We start from the raw sequence: 19,553 nt of genomic DNA, 5'->3' as shown, positions 1-19,553 counted from the left end.
GTGCTCATCGCGAAATCGGGCACCCCGCTTAAAGGGGCCGTGTTTGCTACTCCCAACCTGTCCCGATTATGCGATGAATACTGTATCTGTATTTGTCCTCAGTGATAACCAAAAAACTTATTTGGAAAGAATAATAAACATGTGGGGATTTTTCTTAAACATGTTCTCATTTGATATGCAGTGTACAAAAAGAAAAAGAAAAAGAAAAAGACAGGGCCGGGTACAGGATCCGGATGGAAATTGGTGGGATGGGCGTAAACCCGCGGGTATTATAACATACTGACGTGAAAAAAACAAGACAAAAACTACTTTCTTTCTGTGCCCTGGGGAGAAATATTCATCAATTGCAGTTTGCACTCTTGAACAGTTTTCAGATTTCGTTTCTTTCTTAAGAGAAGAAAACGGTGAGTTCATGTGAAGCATGTTCCTAGAAGTTTTATTTCATTTATAATTTGTCTTTACCCATCTCCTCAACTGCAAGGTAATACGGTACCTATAAAGTCATAGGCCAAAGGTGTTGAGCCTTACTTTCCATTTTAAAGTACATTTAAGAGCTGGAGCATTTTCTTTAAAAAGTTAGCATTTTAAGCTATGTACACCGAGTTACAGAATGGATTTCTTGTTGCAGTAGAATTTTGTTTTTTATGAGCTTGATGGAGTATTAGACAAATGTATCAAGTGTTTACAAAAACTGTGAATGTATTCCGTTCTGCTAATGTCCAAACCGTACATTTGCCAAGTTTTGATTGTCTTTTGTTTTAATAATCAGGGGTTTGTTTTATCATGGTCATAGAGGAAAGAAACTTAATTATAAAAAAGCCTTCATAGCGTAAGGGGAGATACTGTAGGACACGATTTCATCAAAAGTTGTGATTTTCAAACATTTCCAAACTGCAATTGATGAATATTTCTCCCCAGGGCACAGAAAGAAAGTAGTTTTTGTCTTGTTTTTTTTTTTCATGTCAGTATGTTATAATACCCGCGGGTTTACGCCCATCCCACCAATATCCATTCGGATCCTGTACCCGGCCCTGTCTTTTTTGTTTGTTTGTTTGTTTGTTTTACGCTGCATATCAAATGAGAACATGTTTGAGAAAAATCCCCACATGTTTGATTCAGCGTAGCGGACGACTATAATTAACTCCCCAAAACCCAAGAAATGTTTTGAATTTCCAACCGTCATTGAGGCAGTGCGAATCGGGCGTTCTCATTTTCACCAAAATTTCACCTCCTCATATCTCTGCTATACATTGACCAAAATCGCTCAAACTTTCAGTATCAATGTAAAATGATGATTTCTATCTACATACGAAAAATCATGAGAAACGATTGAGAACTTTTTAAGTTATTCAACATTTCATGTTTCCCTGTCTCGGAAAATTACCCTTCAATTATTTCCAGACACATCTGGTCGCACCACTTAATATTCATGAAACTTAACATACATATTCATTAGACATGGGCGGATGTTAGCAGAGTGGTGTTCGCTTTGCTGAAGACCTATTTTTGAAGTTACAAGTGAAAATAAATGAGGTATCTTGTCAGAAATCTCAAATTATACGGGAGCAGCAAACGAGAATAATGACGTCATATTGTAAGAAAAACTGATTTGCGCTTGCGCAATGAATGGACTTTCCCATGCTGCTTCGATCCAGCGAGCTGATTGGTTGGTGTAATGCAGCGTGCTGTTACTGTGCGGTGCGAGGTGGGTGCATGCTGCGGATGCCTAGTACATATACACTGTACATGCATGCTATGAGAGTGGGCCGCGGGGTGTCGATAAGTACAATGTAGCAGTGTGCTGCAAGGGACTTCGCCACCTCAAAAACAAGCTTACGTTATCAGAACTGGCCTATTAAAAAGAAAGTAGCAAAAATGTGAATATCTATCAGCTATGATACCAGCTGTGATAGCAGCTACAGAGCTGCCAAACTTTCCGAAAAATTCGTATTTGTTACGAAAAATCGAAGGGAATTCGAAAATACGAAAACATCCTTACAAAGTACGAATTCACAGTGGGAAAAAATAATGGGTAAAAAAATGGCAAACGCACATCGCATGTGCAATGTTATCATTCTATACTCGGCTGGGATATCGATGCAACGCGTACGCACCATGTGTGGAAAGCGCTGAATAGAAAAGTGTGCGCACACGCAATTCGCTGCTTGTGTACTGTGTACACCGAACGGAACTTCGCGCGCATGAATGCCTGTCGCCTACGGACCCTGGATGTGTACATCGATCGCCCTGGTATCCCCATGTGTGGCCGGCTGGGGAGCGTGAGTATAGTAGCTTAGCTACACACTGTAGCCAGCTGTCACTACAGTACCCTATTTCGTTTTGAATCGGGGTAGAAGCGTTCCGTTGTGCAATATCTGCTTCTTTTTCTCTTCTTCTTCATCCGCTTTCCCCTTGCCTCCCAAGTACGAAATGATTTTTAGAGTGTTGTGTGTGTTTTTTGTAACGTTATTGCATCATTTTTCTGCAAGGAAGAGGTGAGTTTCTGTTTGTGTATCGATGTGCACTGCAGTATTTGCAGGTGAAAAGCGTTCAAACTTTCTTTTCAGAGTATCGTGGAAACTTGATGTACTTCTAGGCCTATTAAAGGAGATCTCATATAACAGAATACTTATAACAAACTATTTTCCGGTCAAAATGAATTAATTTCCTTTGTTTTGTATCATTTATTGACTTGATCCCAAGGATCTCGTCGCAATACCGAGTTTCCAATGTGTATTTATTTTCACGTAGCTTTCGGTGCTGCAAACTTTTGCTAGGGCCTAAGCCTACTACTAAACTTATCGTTCTATTTCTGTCGTTTCTCACACCTTGTTTGGTACGATTTCTTCCATTTTATATCACTTTATCCGTTCCCTTTATACTTTGAAGTATTTAAATGTAATTCTTTCAAGTGTCTCGCACTGTTATTTTCGTAACGGCGATTTCTCCGCTTTGCTGCAATACTTTTTCGAATCGAAGCGACGAAGTTTGATCCCAGCCGCTTCGGTGTGCTGTGTGTTGTCTTTTCTAAACATTTGTGGTGTTGGGAGGTGTTGATACTTTGTATTTGTTATTTATTTTCCTAGAGGTGTTTATCTCGAGGGACTATGCATGTTTCTTGATGTTGATAGGAAAAGGCTAAAATGATCTGAGTGATGTCTGATGGTGATGATGATAACTATGCTGGTGTAAAAAGACGGCTTACTGTGAATACTGAGCGTACGTGCTGTTCGTTTTATTTCACTTTCCCTCTTATTCTTCTTTCCCCTCCCAAGAATGATAAAAAAAGAAATTACATACACCTCACAACAAAAAGAACCACGTGCTACCAACCTTCGTAAAGTTAAATCTAAATGTTTGATATCAGCAAAGAATAAGGGGAAAGCACGAATGACAACAAATTAGAGCGAAGAGATTGTGTTACATGCAGTCTCTCTTCGGCTTGAAGAAACTTGACACCCCACCCCTCTCCCCTCGTGGAAATTTCCACAAAAGCAGGTGCCATACCCAGGTGCGTGCCAGACGAAAGAATGCGTGCACTGGAATAAAGAGCGTGTAAATATCCTGGAAATATCGATCGAAGAACCAGCTCATTTACTAGTTGAATTGTTAAAGGAATCATTGCAAAGATATCGTGATTCTATAGCCTTTATTTTGGCGCATAGTAGGAAACATCAAACAGTCGAATATAGTGTACTTGATCGAATATCTTATGTTCCCTGAACAATGAAAAAAGGATCGATTAATCAGTCAATTATAATGCAATCACAGAAATACTTATAAGGTCTCGTATGCCCAGACAAATTCACTACGAGTAGGTCCAATGAGATGCAGTCATCACCTGGTTAGACAGCAAAATCATGACAATTTCAGTTTACGCTCATCATAACTGCTTATTACATTTCAAAGTTTTGGCTGTCAACATTCGTTTGTAGGTGTTTTTTGTTTGTTTGTTTTGTATGTTTTTCCTTGTGAAAGACGTAATGATTTCTTCGTATCGAACGTAAACTGCATGTTTACCGTAAACAAGCCATTTAGCTCAGCTATGGCGCATTCGATCCATTGAACTTGCAGTAACCTCTTAGGCAGGAGCACATGGCGCATTCCTTTAAACTTGAAAGTGAAACCACGTGTTTGCACATTGGCGCAACCACACACAGCACGGCATTTTGCGATCATCGTTATAGCAGACTTTCCAATTCCAGTCAGGGTAAAAGGAATTGGAATACTTAGGAAAATACTGATGTTTAAAATCTAGTAAAATGAAAAAGCCTGAAAACAACGCATGATTATGTTTTATAGTAAACAATAATTGGAAACACCGAACAAAGTTTTGCATTCGCTCACACAGAAGCTCTCTTGAGAAGATGAAAGCATTCCCCCTCCCCTGCTAGATAGTGGAAGCTTCCATAACCAGCCCAGCAAGTTTCTGGAGGTACATACAGTAAAACCTGCCTTAGCGGCCACCTGTCTATAGCGACCACCTGTCTATAGCGGCCACTGAAAAATCCCCCCGAGAAAAAAGCCCTGTTAAAGAACCTGTGTATAGCGGCCACCTGTCTTATGCGGCCAGCGGCCACAAATTTTGTTTCCCGCGGTAGATTTCAACCTGTCTATAGCGGCCAAAAACCCAATGGAGCCGTAGCCGAGCCGATATTTCAGCTTATTTTTCTGCATTGTAGCCGTGCAGGCAATGTTCAGTGATCGCCACCACTGCATTCATTCCTCATTCAGTCATAATAATGCACTAGCGTTATTAAAGCTTTCTTCATGACAATACACATACTACTGTGCAACAATTTCATATACACACAGTGTGTGCATATGTACACACATACATGTACATGTAAGGATACAACAATGATACATGTACATGTAAGCAATGCACACAAAGTTGGATTACCTGTCTATAACAGCCACTTTTCCCGTCTCCCTTAGGTGGCCGCTATAGACAGGTTTGACTGTACATGTACAGTTGCACTCCTACACATTCATTGCGAGAAAGCAATCAATCAACGCTGAACATTGCGTAGTTTGGAATCTTTATCGTACTGGTGACCAGCTTGATACTTCGGCATGTGTCGTAATGTTATGTTTAGAGCCTGTAGGCCTCATAAGTCGACGAGTTTAATTCAAAATAGCAAAAAGAGGGAGATGGAAAAAATACGAATTCTGGTGGAAAAATATGAATTTTGGAGCTGCTGAGTACTAATTTGTGCTTCCAAAGGTTGGCAGCTCTGCAGCAATGATACCAGTTGCAAATTCATGACATTGGATTATTTGGACTTTACGCAGATTTTACTGCACTAGTAAGTACCGGTAACATTACAACTACGAATTCCCAGTACGAGTTACGATCAGAGTATACACAGCAGTGCCGTATGGCACTGAAGTACAGGTGACGTGAGCGCAACAAAGATGTGGGTACATGGGACTGTACCCTGTCTTCCCGTGTGCGAATGACAATGAAATTTCGTGCTCGGAACGAAGGTAGAAAGTGCACCTCTTTTGATTATTTCCAGACATATTCGGACGCATGACTTCTCGAGTGTGATATTTTAGAGTTTCGTAAAGAAATACATACTTAGTAACATACTTGAAAATTTTTTGTTGTTCACGAAGTCAGAATGTGAAATTTTAGCAACGATTTATGACAATTATTTTCTGTTTTAAGAGCGAAGTTATGCTCCAGTTTAGAATATTTTATCATCGTTATTTAAAAACGGTAACATAATGGCAGATTAAAATGAGGTTTTTACTTTTCATGACCGTTTGGATTATCAAAAAATATGAATTAATAGTAAAGTTACAGCAGTTTTGCTGCGACACTTTCCTAGCGGTTTTCGTGTGAAACGTGTTCATTCAAGAGGAAAGCGAGGTCAGGTCAAAATGAAAACGGTGAGTTAATTGCACCCGTCCGCTGCGACTGGATTGGGCAATTCTTTTTTGCTGTCTATTATTCTTTCCAAATCAGTTTTTTGGTTATCACTGAGGACAAATACAGATACCCTATTTCTTTTACCAAAACCACAGCACTGTATATTCTCATATTTCTACAGTATTTCGTCTCAACACTTGCCCTATTGATATTTCACAGCATGTGTCCCTGTGTGCTCAAGAAACTCCCCCATTAATAAAAGAGGGTGGCAATATCCCTACGGAAGATGACATAACCACTTTACTTGGCGATGGAAGGGTCCATCGTCGTTACCATTATTGGTGATTGTGATGGTTGTGGTTGTGGTGTTGGTGTCTGTGTATGTATGTGTGTGTGTTCATGTGCGTGTGTGTGTGTGCGTGTGCGTGCGTGTGTGTGTGTGTGTGTGTGTTTGTGTGCTTGCGTGCACGCGCATGGAGATGGTGACTCCGGGCTGTCTGGCAGCTGAATTCACCCCACTACTCGAAAAGTCTAACAAAGGTCATTCATGGAACTGTTGAGTGAAAAAACAAGTTCATATGGGTTTCACTAGGTTATGTAAATTGGGTCTTTGAGGGTGTCTGGCGGCTGAGCCCCAACCCGTAAAACGTTTGGCAACAACCATTCATTTATCCTTTTAGTGTAAAGAACAAGTTCAAATGGGTTTCAGGAGGTTAATTTTCTAGCTAGGCTAGCCTAGCTGGTAAAATTGCGTCTGGGGGCTACGCTCCACCACTTAAAGCATCTGGCAATGGTCATGCATTTATTCTGTAAGTGTAAAGAACAAGTTCCAGTGGGTTTCATGGGGTTACTTTTTCAGCTAGGCTAGCCTAGCTGGTAAGAGTTGGGTCTTTGGGGCGTCTGGCGGCTACCCCCACCACTTTAAACGTCTGGAAATGGTCATGTATTTGTCCTGTAAGTGTAAAGAACAAGTTCCAATGGTTTTCATGGGGTTACTTTTTCAGCTAGGCTAACCTAGCTGGTAAAATTGGGTCTTTGAGGGCGTCTAGGGGCTACGCCCCACCACTTAAAGCGTCTGGCAACGGTCAGGCATTTATTCTGTAAGTGTAAAGAACAAGTTCCAGTGGGTTTCATGGGGTTACTTTTCAGCTAGGCTAGCCTAGCTGGTAAGAGTTGGGTCTTTGGGGCATCTGGCGGCTACCCCCACCACTTTAAATGTCTGGCAATGGTCATGTATTTGTCCTGTAGTAAGTGTAAAGAACAAGTTCCAGTGGTTTTCATGGGGTTACTTTTTCAGCTAGGCTACCCTAACTGGTAAAATTGGGTCTTTGAGGGCGTCTGGGGGCTACGCCCCACCACTTAAAGCGTCTGGCAACGGTCAGGCATTTATTCTGTAAGTGTAAAGAACAAGTTCCAGTGGGTTTCATGGGGTTACTTTTCAGCTAGGCTAGCCTAGCTGGTAAGAGTTGGGTCTTTGGGGGCTTCTGGCGGCTACCCCCCACCACTTAAAACGTCTGGCAATGGTATATGCATTTGTCCTGTAAATGTAAAGAACAAGTTCCAGTGGTTTTCATGGGGTTACTTTTTCAGCTAGCCTTGCCTAGCTGGAAAGACTTGGGTCTTTGGGGGCGTCTGGCGGCTACCCCCCACCACTTAAAATGTCTGGCAATGGTCATGCATTAAAGGGGAAGGCTAGTAACTGATCAGTGGGAATCAGTGGAAATGCTGGGAGATGATTGTTCCAATCCTGATGGGATTCATTCAAGAGTTCATTGTATATCTATTGTTGTGTGAAAATGATTTGCTTCAGAACGGTCTCATATACAAGTAATATGCAGATTAATGCTCCGTCACTGACCAGGGACGCTAACCTGGAAGCATTAAACTGCACATTACTTGAATATGAGACCATTCTGAAGCAAATCATTTTCACACGACAATAGATACACAATGAACTCTTGAATGAATCCCATAAGGATTGGAACAATCATCTCCCAGCATTTCCACTGATTCCCACTGATCAGTTACTAGCCTTCCCCTTTAAACTGTAAGTGTAAAGAACAAGTTCCAGTGGTTTTCATGGGTTACTTTTTCAGCTAGGCTAGCCTAATTCTGACATGCCAATATTTTGTGTCTGGCAGCTACCCCCCACCACTTAAAATGTTGTTATTGTTGTTCATTTTCCATCTGTGAAGATGGCTGGATAGCCCATATTCAGCTACAATAAGTTGGTCTTCCATGGGGTCCAGTTGGACGTGGGGTGGGACCACTTCACCGGGTTAGACACCCTGCTCTTTGCGATGAATGAATGAAGCGCGGTCTTTTACGTGCATGAGCTGTGACTCTCTCATACACGGGACCTCCATTTTATGTCCTATCTGAGGGACAGAGTGTTTTGCCTCTTGCTAGAGGGGACGGTATGTTTACACACAACATTGCTCAGTCCAGACTCGGGTTCGAACCCGGGCCGCGTGATCGTGAGGCAGACGCGCTACCGACTGAGCCAACTCACCGCCCTGGCACCGCCCTGGCCATTGTCTGGCAATGGTCATGCATTAGTCCTGTAAGTGTAAAGAACCAGTTCCAGTGGTTTTCATGGGGTTACTTCTTCAGCTAGGCTAGCCTAATTCTGACATGCCAATATTTTGTGTGTGGCGGCTACGCCCCACCACCCAAAATGTCTGGCAATGGTGTTTTATTGAAACTTGGGTTATATGCCTGACAATGTCCTGCAGGTTTCAAGAGGTGACTTTTTCAGCTAGGCTAGCCTAATTTTTTTTGGGGGTCCTTTTTATCGCCCTCCTGGCCACACCCACCACCGATGACCAGCCAGACGTGCATTTCCATACTCAGAGGCATATGTACTAAATTGCTATACCGGGTGTCCCAAAAAAAAGCAGTACGGTGGATTTTCAGTACCTTGCGTTCTAAAAGTGATATATTTTTTGGCATCATTAGCAAGAAAATCTTCCGCAAAAGACAATGATACCAAAATCATTAAATTTGGTTCAGTACTTTTTATTCTATGCCAATTTCTATAAATGCGGTCATTTTCAATTTTTTGCGACTTATGAGATAATAATTTGAGTGCGACACGCCATCCATACGGTGAATATTGTGTAAGCTCGGTGATCCATGTCAACAAAAGATACAGCTTTCACACTGGACGCGGGCCAGGAAAAAACAGTGTGTGTGTGTGTACTGAAAATCCACCGTTCTGCTTTTTTTGGGACAACCGGTATACATAAAAATTGGTATCCTTTTCAGCTAGGCCCCCGCTGGCTACCGGACTATTATACACAAATCCTTAAAAAAAAATAAAAAAATGGCGGATCTGCCATTGTAATGTGGCTAGAAGTCGAGATCTACAACAAAGATGATGATGATGATGATGATGAAACAGCATAGCGCCATTTATGTGTAGAAACATTCGAAGGCGCCCGGCTCCCAGAATGTGTCACACGTCATTCACAAAGTTGCTGGAAAAGATAATGGTTCAGTTGAACAGATTTGAAGGATCCAGATCATCTGTAGCTACAATTCATGGACAAGACAGTCCCCTAGCTGTTTTCCATGGCTTCATACAATGTATATTAATAGGGTTTCATATCCTCCAATAGAAAGGACGAAAGCTGTGACTGTAGATGTTCCTTGTTGACGACACATGACCAATAAAACTCAGCAATTGTCCCTTCCTGAGGGAAAAAAAAAACCATATAAAATGAAAAATGGTTTGTTACTTTGTTGAGTATTTTTTCCGTATCACATTAATTTTGTAATGACTCTACCATAACTTGATGGACTCTCAAGGATGGGCACATTTTAAAGTAAAAGATTATATTGCAAATAAAAAGAAAAGACATGCCATGTGGGGGTAGTAGAGGTCTGTATTACAGGAAAGCTACAGATCACATTACATATCTAGCCCAAGTGATGTTATTTTTAGCTCACCTGAGCCAAAGGCTCAAGTGAGCTATTGCGATCGCCCTTCGTCCGGCGTCCGGCGTGCGTCGTCCGTCGTGCGTAAACTTTTTACATTTTCATCTTCTTCTTGAGAACCCCATGACCGATTTTCACCAAACTTGGCAGGTAGCATCCCTAGGGGGATAGGATCTCAATTTGTTCAAATGGGCACCAAGGCCCACCTGGGGGGCCCCAGGGGGGCCCAAACCCCCTAAAATTAAGAAATCTTTAAAAATCTTCTTCTCTAGAACCAGAAGTGATAGGGCTCAGTTAATACTATGAGTTAGTACATTGATGACTGTAGTTTCAAGTTTGTTCAGGGGGGAATCAGGGGTGCCCCCCTTGGGACCCAGGGGAGAGGGCTTGGGAGGAGTCCTAATGGGGCCTAAATTGTACATTTTCATCTTCACTTTGAGATCCCATGTCTGATTTTCACCAAATTTGGTAGGTAGCATCCCTAGGGGATAGGATCTCAATTTGTTCAAATGGGCACCATGGCCCACCTGGGGGCCCCCAGGGGGCCCAAACCCCCTAAAATTAAGGTATCTTTAAAAATCTTCTCTAGAATCAGAAGTGACAGGGCTTAGATAATACTGTGAGTTAGTACATTGATGACTGTAGTTTTAAGTTTGTTCATGGGATTGGTGGAATCAGGGGTTACCCCCCCCCCCCCCCCTCTTTGGGACCCAGGAGAGGGGATGGGGATGGGTCCTAATGGGACCTGAATTGTACATGTTCATTTTCTTTTTGAAAACCTCATGATGAATTTAGACCAAACTTAGCAGGTAGCATCCCTAGGGGGATAGAATCTCCATTCCTTCAAATGGGCGCCATGTTCCTCTTGGGGGCCCCTTGGCGCCCCCCCCCCCCCCCACATTAAGGAATATTTGAAATCTTCTACTCTAGAACCAGAAATGGTAAAGCAAAATTAATACCATGAGTTTGTACATTGATGACTTTAGTTCCAAGTTTGTTCATTGCAGATCCAGGGCTGCCTGCCCCCCCCCCCCCCCCCCCTCCACCCTGGAGTTGAGGAGGGGGACCCATATATGCAGACATAAGTTTCCAATGTTCTCAGGTATGAGTGTGCAAGAATGCATGGAAGGTGAAATTGCGATACTCAGGTGAGCGCGTGACCCCCGGGTCTCTTGTGTAATTTTGATATCTAGCTTAAAGGGACTGTACAGTATTGGTTGAGGTAGGGATTCATGTTTTGAACATTCCTAAGTGAGATAATGAAAAGCTTCTTTTGAAATATGAAAGAGTATGTAATTTTAAAAAGGATTCAACGTTTATTTGATGAAAATTGGTTTTCAAATGGCTGAGATATCCCAAAAAGTGCTAATAATAAAAGGCGACATGCCACAACTTTATTAGGATCTCTTTGTTTCACCTTGTTTTTGGATATCTCAGCCATTTCAAAACTGATTTTCATCGAATAAACTTTTGATACCCCTTAGAACTGCATTCTCTTTGACATCTCATAGAGTGGTTTCTGAATATCTTGCAAAACGTTAATAAGCTAAATCCTCAACTCGACCAGAACTGCACACACCCTTTAACTTAAGACAAATGCATGTTGCAAATAGAAGTCACTCTGCCAATTAATGAAGTCAAATCTCTCAGGACTTAATAAAAAAAAATGATGGGCAATGGTGATAACTTTTAAGTTAAATATTTACTTGCATTTTTGGTTTCCATACCGACACTTGCATTGGCCGTTATTTGACTTAAAATCAACTTTGGTTTTGAAAGAGCTTTCTGTACGTTCAGGGTTTTGGATTCATATGACATATATCATGCAATTTTTTTGATCTTGATTTGCCAATGCTGCATCACATAATACTAACTAAAAGTATGGGACAATCCTTTACAAAGAAGAAAGAGAAGAATTTATATTTTGTCTGAGGGAGGCAGATTTGAGACACTAGAAAAAATATAAATTCACAAAAATTTCACACTTGGTATCAGGAAAATAAGCATTCAAAGTACATGACGTGTCATCATAAGGATAAAAATGTACCATGTATAGATATTGTGATTTAAATACCACTACCACCACGTCCCCACCAAATTTTTTTTTCCCTTCCCACAATAGTATGTTTGAGTTCTAAAACTGGGTATAGATGATACATAGAATAACCTTTTAAATAATTAACTTTCAGAAAATTTTAAGGATTGATACTTACAGCTTTCCAGTCAATCAATGAGCTCAAAGCCTTGTCAGGAATTCACCTCTCTCATAGGGTTGCATGATCCACTTGTCCACTAGTAGTAGAAGAGTGCAACGCATTCAGAACCAGTCCCTGCTGATAACAGAATAAAGCAGATTACAAAGTTTAACTATAGAAGTCTGTAGAAATATGCTCTGACAAACAAAATATTTCAAGCTCTAGATCTTTCTCAAATTTGTGTGTGATTACTCAACCTAGGGGGGAAATGAAGTGTCACTGACGTGCATTCCTACATTGTACTTTCATACCCATGTAGAGATATTTTGTTTTCCACTGTAATACCAAATTGCATGAAAATGGCAGGAAATACTACCAGCTTTTCTCCAATCACTCACCTAGTTGGGAACCAACTCGGTAAAGGAAATTGTTGATATTGACATTGACTTGCACATGGTTACTGTAAACAACCTCGCCCTTCAAGGCATACGCTGCGTTGCTGTCTACGCTATCTTTTATACCTGAAGTAACCTACACATGAGGGATGCATATATACACGTAGTGATGGAAAATAGGCTTTAGTGTTATGAATTAACTTTGGTGCAGTCTGGTACATTTTCAGTGAACTGCACATGCGCAATGGATGATACCAGCACGTTTTTGACTCCATGCAAAACTCTTCAGTTGTACAAATACTGTAAACTGTGACTACGATCATTCCCATGCATTAGTTTTCATGTGCATTTCAATACACCATAGTTCTATTCTGCACACACTGTAAAGTTTCCTCCTAAAATCTGTTATTCCCACTCTGTTTTGTCGGTAACATGGAAAAGTTACACAAACCTTCATTATTCCATATATACTGGATCATAAGATTCTGCTGTATCCATGAAGAGAAATAACATCAAATCAACAGAAACATGTTTAAGTTGTCAATGCTGCTTCTCTTTCTGCAGGTCATTGACATCATTACTTTATATAGTGTGGGCTAATTTAATGGATCAATGAATGAAGATTTGTTTTGGTGATGCATTTGCCCAAACCATGGGACTTTTGTGTCCTTTTTTCTTATCAATTTTTGTGTCTGCATATTGTATCGTTGGTGTACTTGTTGCCATGGATATCAGTGGGATTTACAATTTGTATAACTGTTCATGGTTTTACTTAGTGTAATGCCCACATACTCGGCTTCATTTTGTGTGGGTAGTTTGCAGGGGCTAATATCAGCCACTGCTTTATATAATCGGGAGCCCTGCTTAGATGGGAGTAAAATTTGTCTCCTGACCCCTCCCGAGTGACCACTGTATTAAAAGATGTATTGGTAGCAGTGACGTATGTTTTGTTTTCATGCAGCATTATAAAGAGGATGCAGATGGCTTGGTGTGCAACCTGAAGATGGCTGTGGAGAGGAAGTCAGATCGCATTATGGATGGACAGAGCTCCTTCAAATCAAAAGACGCTGATCAAAACAATATGAAGACCCTTATGACAGGTTTGCCTCATTGCAAGTTCTAGAAAGAATGCGCAAGCAAAAGAAAATTATTAGCTCACCTGGGCCCCGTTTCTTCAAAAGATAAAATTAACTTTAAGTCAAGATAATCTATGATTAACCTCTCAAATCAACTCTAAGTCCATTAATCAATGATTAACTTCCAATCAACTTCAAGTCCGTTTTATCAAGAGACCCAAAGTTGAAATCAACTTTAACTTCCTCCCAAATCAACTTTAAGTTTTCACAAATGTTTGTCTGTTAACTGCTCACTTTCTGTAACATTTGGTTATGCGTTTCTTTTCATCTAGTTAGGGTGTTTTCTTTGCATGAAATTCACGATCGGCATGCATTGCTTACGCAACTGTTGCACGCAAACACCTAGACAGCAGTCTCAATCCCACCCTGCGCGCCCGGTGCCTCGGCCTGCCCATCAAGCCATCGCCAGCGAGGGCAAGTAACCGACCGCTGGAACTGCGACTGTGTGCTATGCATATCTTGCCAAAGAATACGCAAGGAAACCAGTGATTTCTGACGTGTGTAGGCCTACGTAGAGCTAGTTCGTCAATTCATATTAATTAATGGTTTAGTAGGCCTCTACAGAAAGTAAAGAGTTTAATTCTACAGCACTGAGTACGACAGTAAGATCTTTCTAACCAACAGTCCTAAGTGATGTTACAGCGGGTCGTTTGTACTTACCGCACACTGACTAGAGTGTCTACTAGGTCTAGAATTTCGACATGTAGACTTGCGACCTATTCTTTACAAAGCCGATCATACACGAAACATACAAGACTTGAAATAATGCATACAAAACACGACCTTCACCTTGGACAGTCCCACTGCACGGGCACTGCAGAAAATCCTCTGTGTCAGAATTTCCATGTCAATGAATACCAACGTTAGATCTAAGATCCTACGTATTGTGCAGGATCTTCACGGTACGCGTATATGCAGATTTTCGTTGAGCTCGAGATGTGCTAGATCTATCGACCTACTTTCGTCAGTACAATGCAAAACAACTGCATATTTTGTGGTTCTGTTGCAAACATACTTCTAATTCAGCGGCTGTAGCGCTAATCATACTGCGGCGCACTAGCAGACTACGCTTCCGTGGCTGTGGCAAACAATCGTGTACTAGTACATTCGTGTTTTTGTTGTTTGTTTTGCTTTATGTATTGTATTGTTTATAAGCAGACAGTACCGGAAACCAGCCTCGTCCTGTGTTTTTTGTTTTGACTAAATCAATAATTAAGTCATGGTGATCAGCTATACCTATAATCGCCTATTAAGTCTCTTCGTAGGGGGGGGGGGGGGCGCACCAAAACTGTGCAAAAAAAAAGCCCCAAAAATGGGGGCCAACCCCCATTTTTTGGGCTTTTTTTTTGCACAGTTTTGATCTCTAAAAGAAAGATGGTGCACACTAAACACAGTGCTGATCGAGGACGGGTGCAATACACGAGCACACCCCTGCAACTTTTTTTTTTTTTTTTTTTTTTAAACGGGACAGCGTGGAACATGGACCAGATGGGCAACATCATTGCTCAGAGTTGCACAAAAATCCAGCACAAGTTATTGCAAGATACATACTAAAAGATCGCACAATGCACATGAGGAAAGCTTTGCTCTTTGTAGCGAGCAGACAATATGCATCGCAAGTAAGTGCTGTAGTTGCTCCCTAGAGAGCTGGCACGTATGGACACTGATCCATGTACCGACTGGATTGAATACTGAAGCGAAGTACGCTGAGCACGCTTCAATGTCCATGCCAGCAGCTCGTTAATCAGTGCCACACAGTCATGTACACCCTGCAGTTGCGAGCAGGACTACGAAGATAGTGCGTGTATCAACACAGTCATACAGCCGGTCTGCAAGCCTGCAATCACGAGCCAGACTACAAAGATTTATATCACGTTTTAACACCTGGCACCGGCGTAGCTAGGGGTGCTATTATTATACTTATTAATTATCATTATTATCCTCCTGCCTTGTCTCCTTTCACGTGTATATTTGCTACATTTCTCTGATTGACATATTTCCAGATATTCCAAAACAAGTGTTCACCATTGATTTTGTTGAATATGGTACCCTCTATAGACTTAGCACACTTTGGGGAATGACAATTTCTGAATTTTCCAAATAAAGTAATGCTTCAGATCACTATGTTTCGATTCTAAAAGCGTAAAAGTTCCATTAGACCTTGTACACACTACTACATAGTGATGATGATACACACGCGGAATAAGAGGTGAGATTCCATGATTTAGCTATAAAGTAACACTTAGGTGAAAAAAAAAAACAACAACAACACTTGTTTCCATTTTTTTTTGGGGGGGGGGCGTTGGAAATAACATTCTAAGTATTTCACCAAAAGTTTGCACCAGATTGCTGAATGTCAGGCCTGAAAATGTGTTGAATCACCCTCCTGTGGGACGAGAAATACCCCTCTCCTACACCCTCATTTTCTTGCTTTTTCTGTTTGACAGATAGTGTTCATGATATTCATTGTAAGAATTAATACAGTAAATTTATCAGAATGGTAACATTTCTATAGGCAAAATTGTTAAAAATAATCTACATCAAAATGATGCTACCCTTAAAGGGGAAGGCTAGTACCTGATCAGTGGGAATCAGTGTGAATGCTGGGGGATGATTGTTCCAATCCTTGTGGGATTCATTTAAGTGTACATTATATATCTACTGTTGTGTGAAAATCATTTGCTTCAGAACGGTCTCATATTCAAGTAATGTGCAGATTAATGCCCCGTCACTGACCAGGGACGCTTACCTGGAAACATTAAACTGCACATTACTTGAATATGAGACCATTCTGAAGCAAATAGTTTTCACACAACAATAGATATGATAATGTACTCTTGAATGAATCCCATAAGGATTGGAACAATCATCTCCCAGTATTTCCACTGATTCCCACTGATCAGTTACTAGTCTTCCCCTTTAAACCAGTGGGGCTGTTATGTCGAGAAAACATGCAAAAACATGCATCAAATTGAACCATTTACAACATCAAAATGCAAGAAGTTCTCATCGTTGAAGGGGACACCCCCTCCCACACCTTCTCTCCCCCACACCACCCCCCCCCCCCCTTGCTCCGCTCGCTTGGGCTTGTCGCTTCACTCCCTCACATACTAACCACCTCCCTAAGATCAAATTCTGGCTACGCCAGTGTTAAGAGGGGAGCTTAGAGAACTGAAGATGAATAGTTGACCTTATAGACTTATGCTTGTTGTGTGAGAATAAATAGAATTAACTACAATTCTGCTCATTCTGCTCCTTCTAATATATATACATTTAATTGAACATCAAAGAATAACACAGCCATCTTCAGATGAATTGGTACTTATTTTCAAATTTCAGAAGCTGGCCAATCAAAATTTTGGGGTTTGGTCCCTGATTGGTTGTCGATTTTTGTCATTAATGTCTGGTTGCTGGAAGTTGGCAACCGTTCTTGGCGTAGTATGACCATCCCCTTTTAGGTGTATTTTTTGGTGAAAAATATGTATGTCATTTTGATGAAAATCTGGCAGTTCGTCCCTCATTTTTCCTCAGATTTGGGTACATTGCACAATAATCATTTCAAATCAAGTGATCAGTAAATGAGGTAAACATGCAACAATTTAAGAATTCAGTTTTTTTTTTAATTTTTTTTTAAATAATACATACCTTGATAACATATTATTGTTATCCAGTTTTGTAAGAATGTACATGGATTTTAATTTGTCACGTTTCCATTCCATGCCCACTGTTTTGTGCTCATAATTAAATGTGACCACTAAACAGATCCATACACATAGTATACAATAGTAGATCGGATCAATTCACATGCTGAATAAGAGCCGGCTCATACCATGGTTAATTGTCATTCATAAATATCTTGAATTTGTACTTTCTTGCTTGGCTTTATTACAAATAATTGTGACTGTTCTAACAAAACTAAATCAGATCGAATTTCAGGTCTAAAAATGTCCCTGGTGTGGGAGGGGAGATACCCCTCTCCCCTGCTCTGTTGCTCCGCCCTCCCTTGCACAGATATTCCAACTCCAACCCCAAGTTCTGCCCCCCTCCCCATCATGAAAACGAATTGACGCCGCTGAACCATACCGTTGAATTTCCGCAGTAAGGAGGCAAATAGACCTAATTAAAGCTCCCTTGTGTGGAGGGGAGATATCCCCTCCCTCACCCTCCCCAGCTTGGTAATTTTTAATTTACCTTTCCTCCGCTTGGTTCCTATCCATAGGTTTAGACTCGGCATGCATACTTAGGGGATTGACAGTTTTACGAATATTCCACACAAGTATGCATCAGATCGTTCTATTTCAAGTCTAAAAATGCAAAAGCTCCATCGTGTGGGAGGCGGCAACCCCTACATCCTCCCCCCCCCTCCTCGTCAACTTCCCCATCGTCAGCTTCCATAATTATTTATACCCCCGCCACACATAGTGTGAAGGGAGTATATAGGAATCACCGTGATGTTGGTAGGGTGGGTGGGCGGTCGGTCGGTCGGTCTGTTGAAGAATCTTGCATCGCGAACTCCTCCTACAGTTTTGAAGCAATTTAAATGAAACTTAGGGTAAATGATGATATTGAGGTATAGATGTGCAAGACATGTTTTTTTTTTTTGTGTTTGTCGGACAATGCGTTGCCATTGTAACCATAATTTTACCAAAACCTTGTGGAATGAATAACTTTCATAGTATTTAAGCAATCAATTTCAAAATTGGTATCTATGATGATCTATAGGTGTAGTTATGCAAGACACTCTTTGTGTTTGTACTTGACAAAGCGTTGCCATGGTAACTGCATATTTTCTTCGAAATCTTGTGGAGAGAACAACTTCCACAGTTTTGAAACAGTTGAAATCAAATTTGGTAGGCATTATGACCCTGAGGTATAGATGTGGAACACATAATTTCTGTGTTTGTCACACAAACCATTGCCATGGTAACCATAATTTTTATCCAAAACCTTGTGGATTGAATAACTTCCATATCATTCAAGCAATTAAGGTCAAATTTAGTATGTATGATGACCGGGAGGTGTAGTTATGCAAGACACCAATGTGTTAATGTAAGAAAAATGTGTTGCCATGGTAACCACTCATTTTTGTATCAATATAAACCATTCAAGCTATGAAGGTCAAATTTGGTGTGTATGATGGTCTTTTAGTGTAGTGATGCTGGGGGAAAGCATGTTTGCATTTGCTGTAAGTTTTATACTCAGTGTCAACTCTGTAATTGTACAGTAAACTAAAATTACTCTGTTTCCAATTCGACAAATGCACAAACTTGGTGTTAACGTCATTGCCCTCATGACATCACATACTATAAAGCAACACTAGGGGCGGGGGTATTAATCACCTTCAGTGATAATTCTAGTTATCGCAAGGCTTACACAATGGTGTCGCACACACGGAAGAAAAGCTGAGTTACCGCGATTACTGTATACGCCATATATTTCGCGAGTCTAAATTTTCGGGAATCGGGACTTCCCGACAAGTTCGCGAGTGGTTAAATTCGCGATCTTGGAGTCTTGTACTGAGCGGAGAAATATTATACTCGTATGTCACATTCATATCGGCATTAGAGTCAATATTTTCATGTGTTTTTAATTTCGCAAATAGCAGCTGACTCGCAAAATTTGCGAAAATAAAAACCTCGCGAAATATTTGGCGTATACAGTAAGTTATTGAGTTATCTGTAATCTATGAATAGTTTTCTTACTTTTTAGTAGGAAAAAAAATATTCAAAAATTTCAGAAAAAGTGTGTACCAGATCACTGAATTTGAGGTCTGAAAATGCAAAATCTCCCTGGTGTGGAGGGGGAATACCCCCCTCCCACACCCTCACCTCCCTGGTCGCTCCACACTCCCTGGCATGCACAGATATTCAAAGTTTGCCCCTCCCCCCCCATCATGAAAATGAATCGATGGGGCTGCACCATACCGTTGAATTTCCGCGATAAGGATGCAAATAGGCCTAATTATAATTTCTGCACTGAGGACGCAATGAGTTCTCCTGTACGAGAGGGG

The 19,553-nt window shown here is 40.9% G+C and overlaps 1 protein-coding gene across 1 annotated transcript in view; it reads left to right on the top strand.

The window, feature by feature from the left end:
• Positions 1–19,553, top strand: part of LOC140230388 (tyrosine-protein kinase CSK-like) — a 123,574-nt gene that overhangs the window by 72,640 nt on the left and 31,381 nt on the right. Inside the window, exon 4 of the mRNA XM_072310537.1 lies at positions 13,369–13,507. Coding sequence (XP_072166638.1) covers positions 13,369–13,507 — 139 coding nt within the window. The remainder of the gene's footprint in view (positions 1–13,368; positions 13,508–19,553) is intronic.

Source organism: Diadema setosum, chromosome 7 (genome assembly GCF_964275005.1).
Source record: "Diadema setosum chromosome 7, eeDiaSeto1, whole genome shotgun sequence".
NCBI lineage: Eukaryota > Metazoa > Echinodermata > Echinoidea > Diadematoida > Diadematidae > Diadema > Diadema setosum.
The sequence above is the reverse complement of the archived record's forward strand: the minus strand, read 5'-3'. Positions and strand labels throughout refer to the sequence as shown.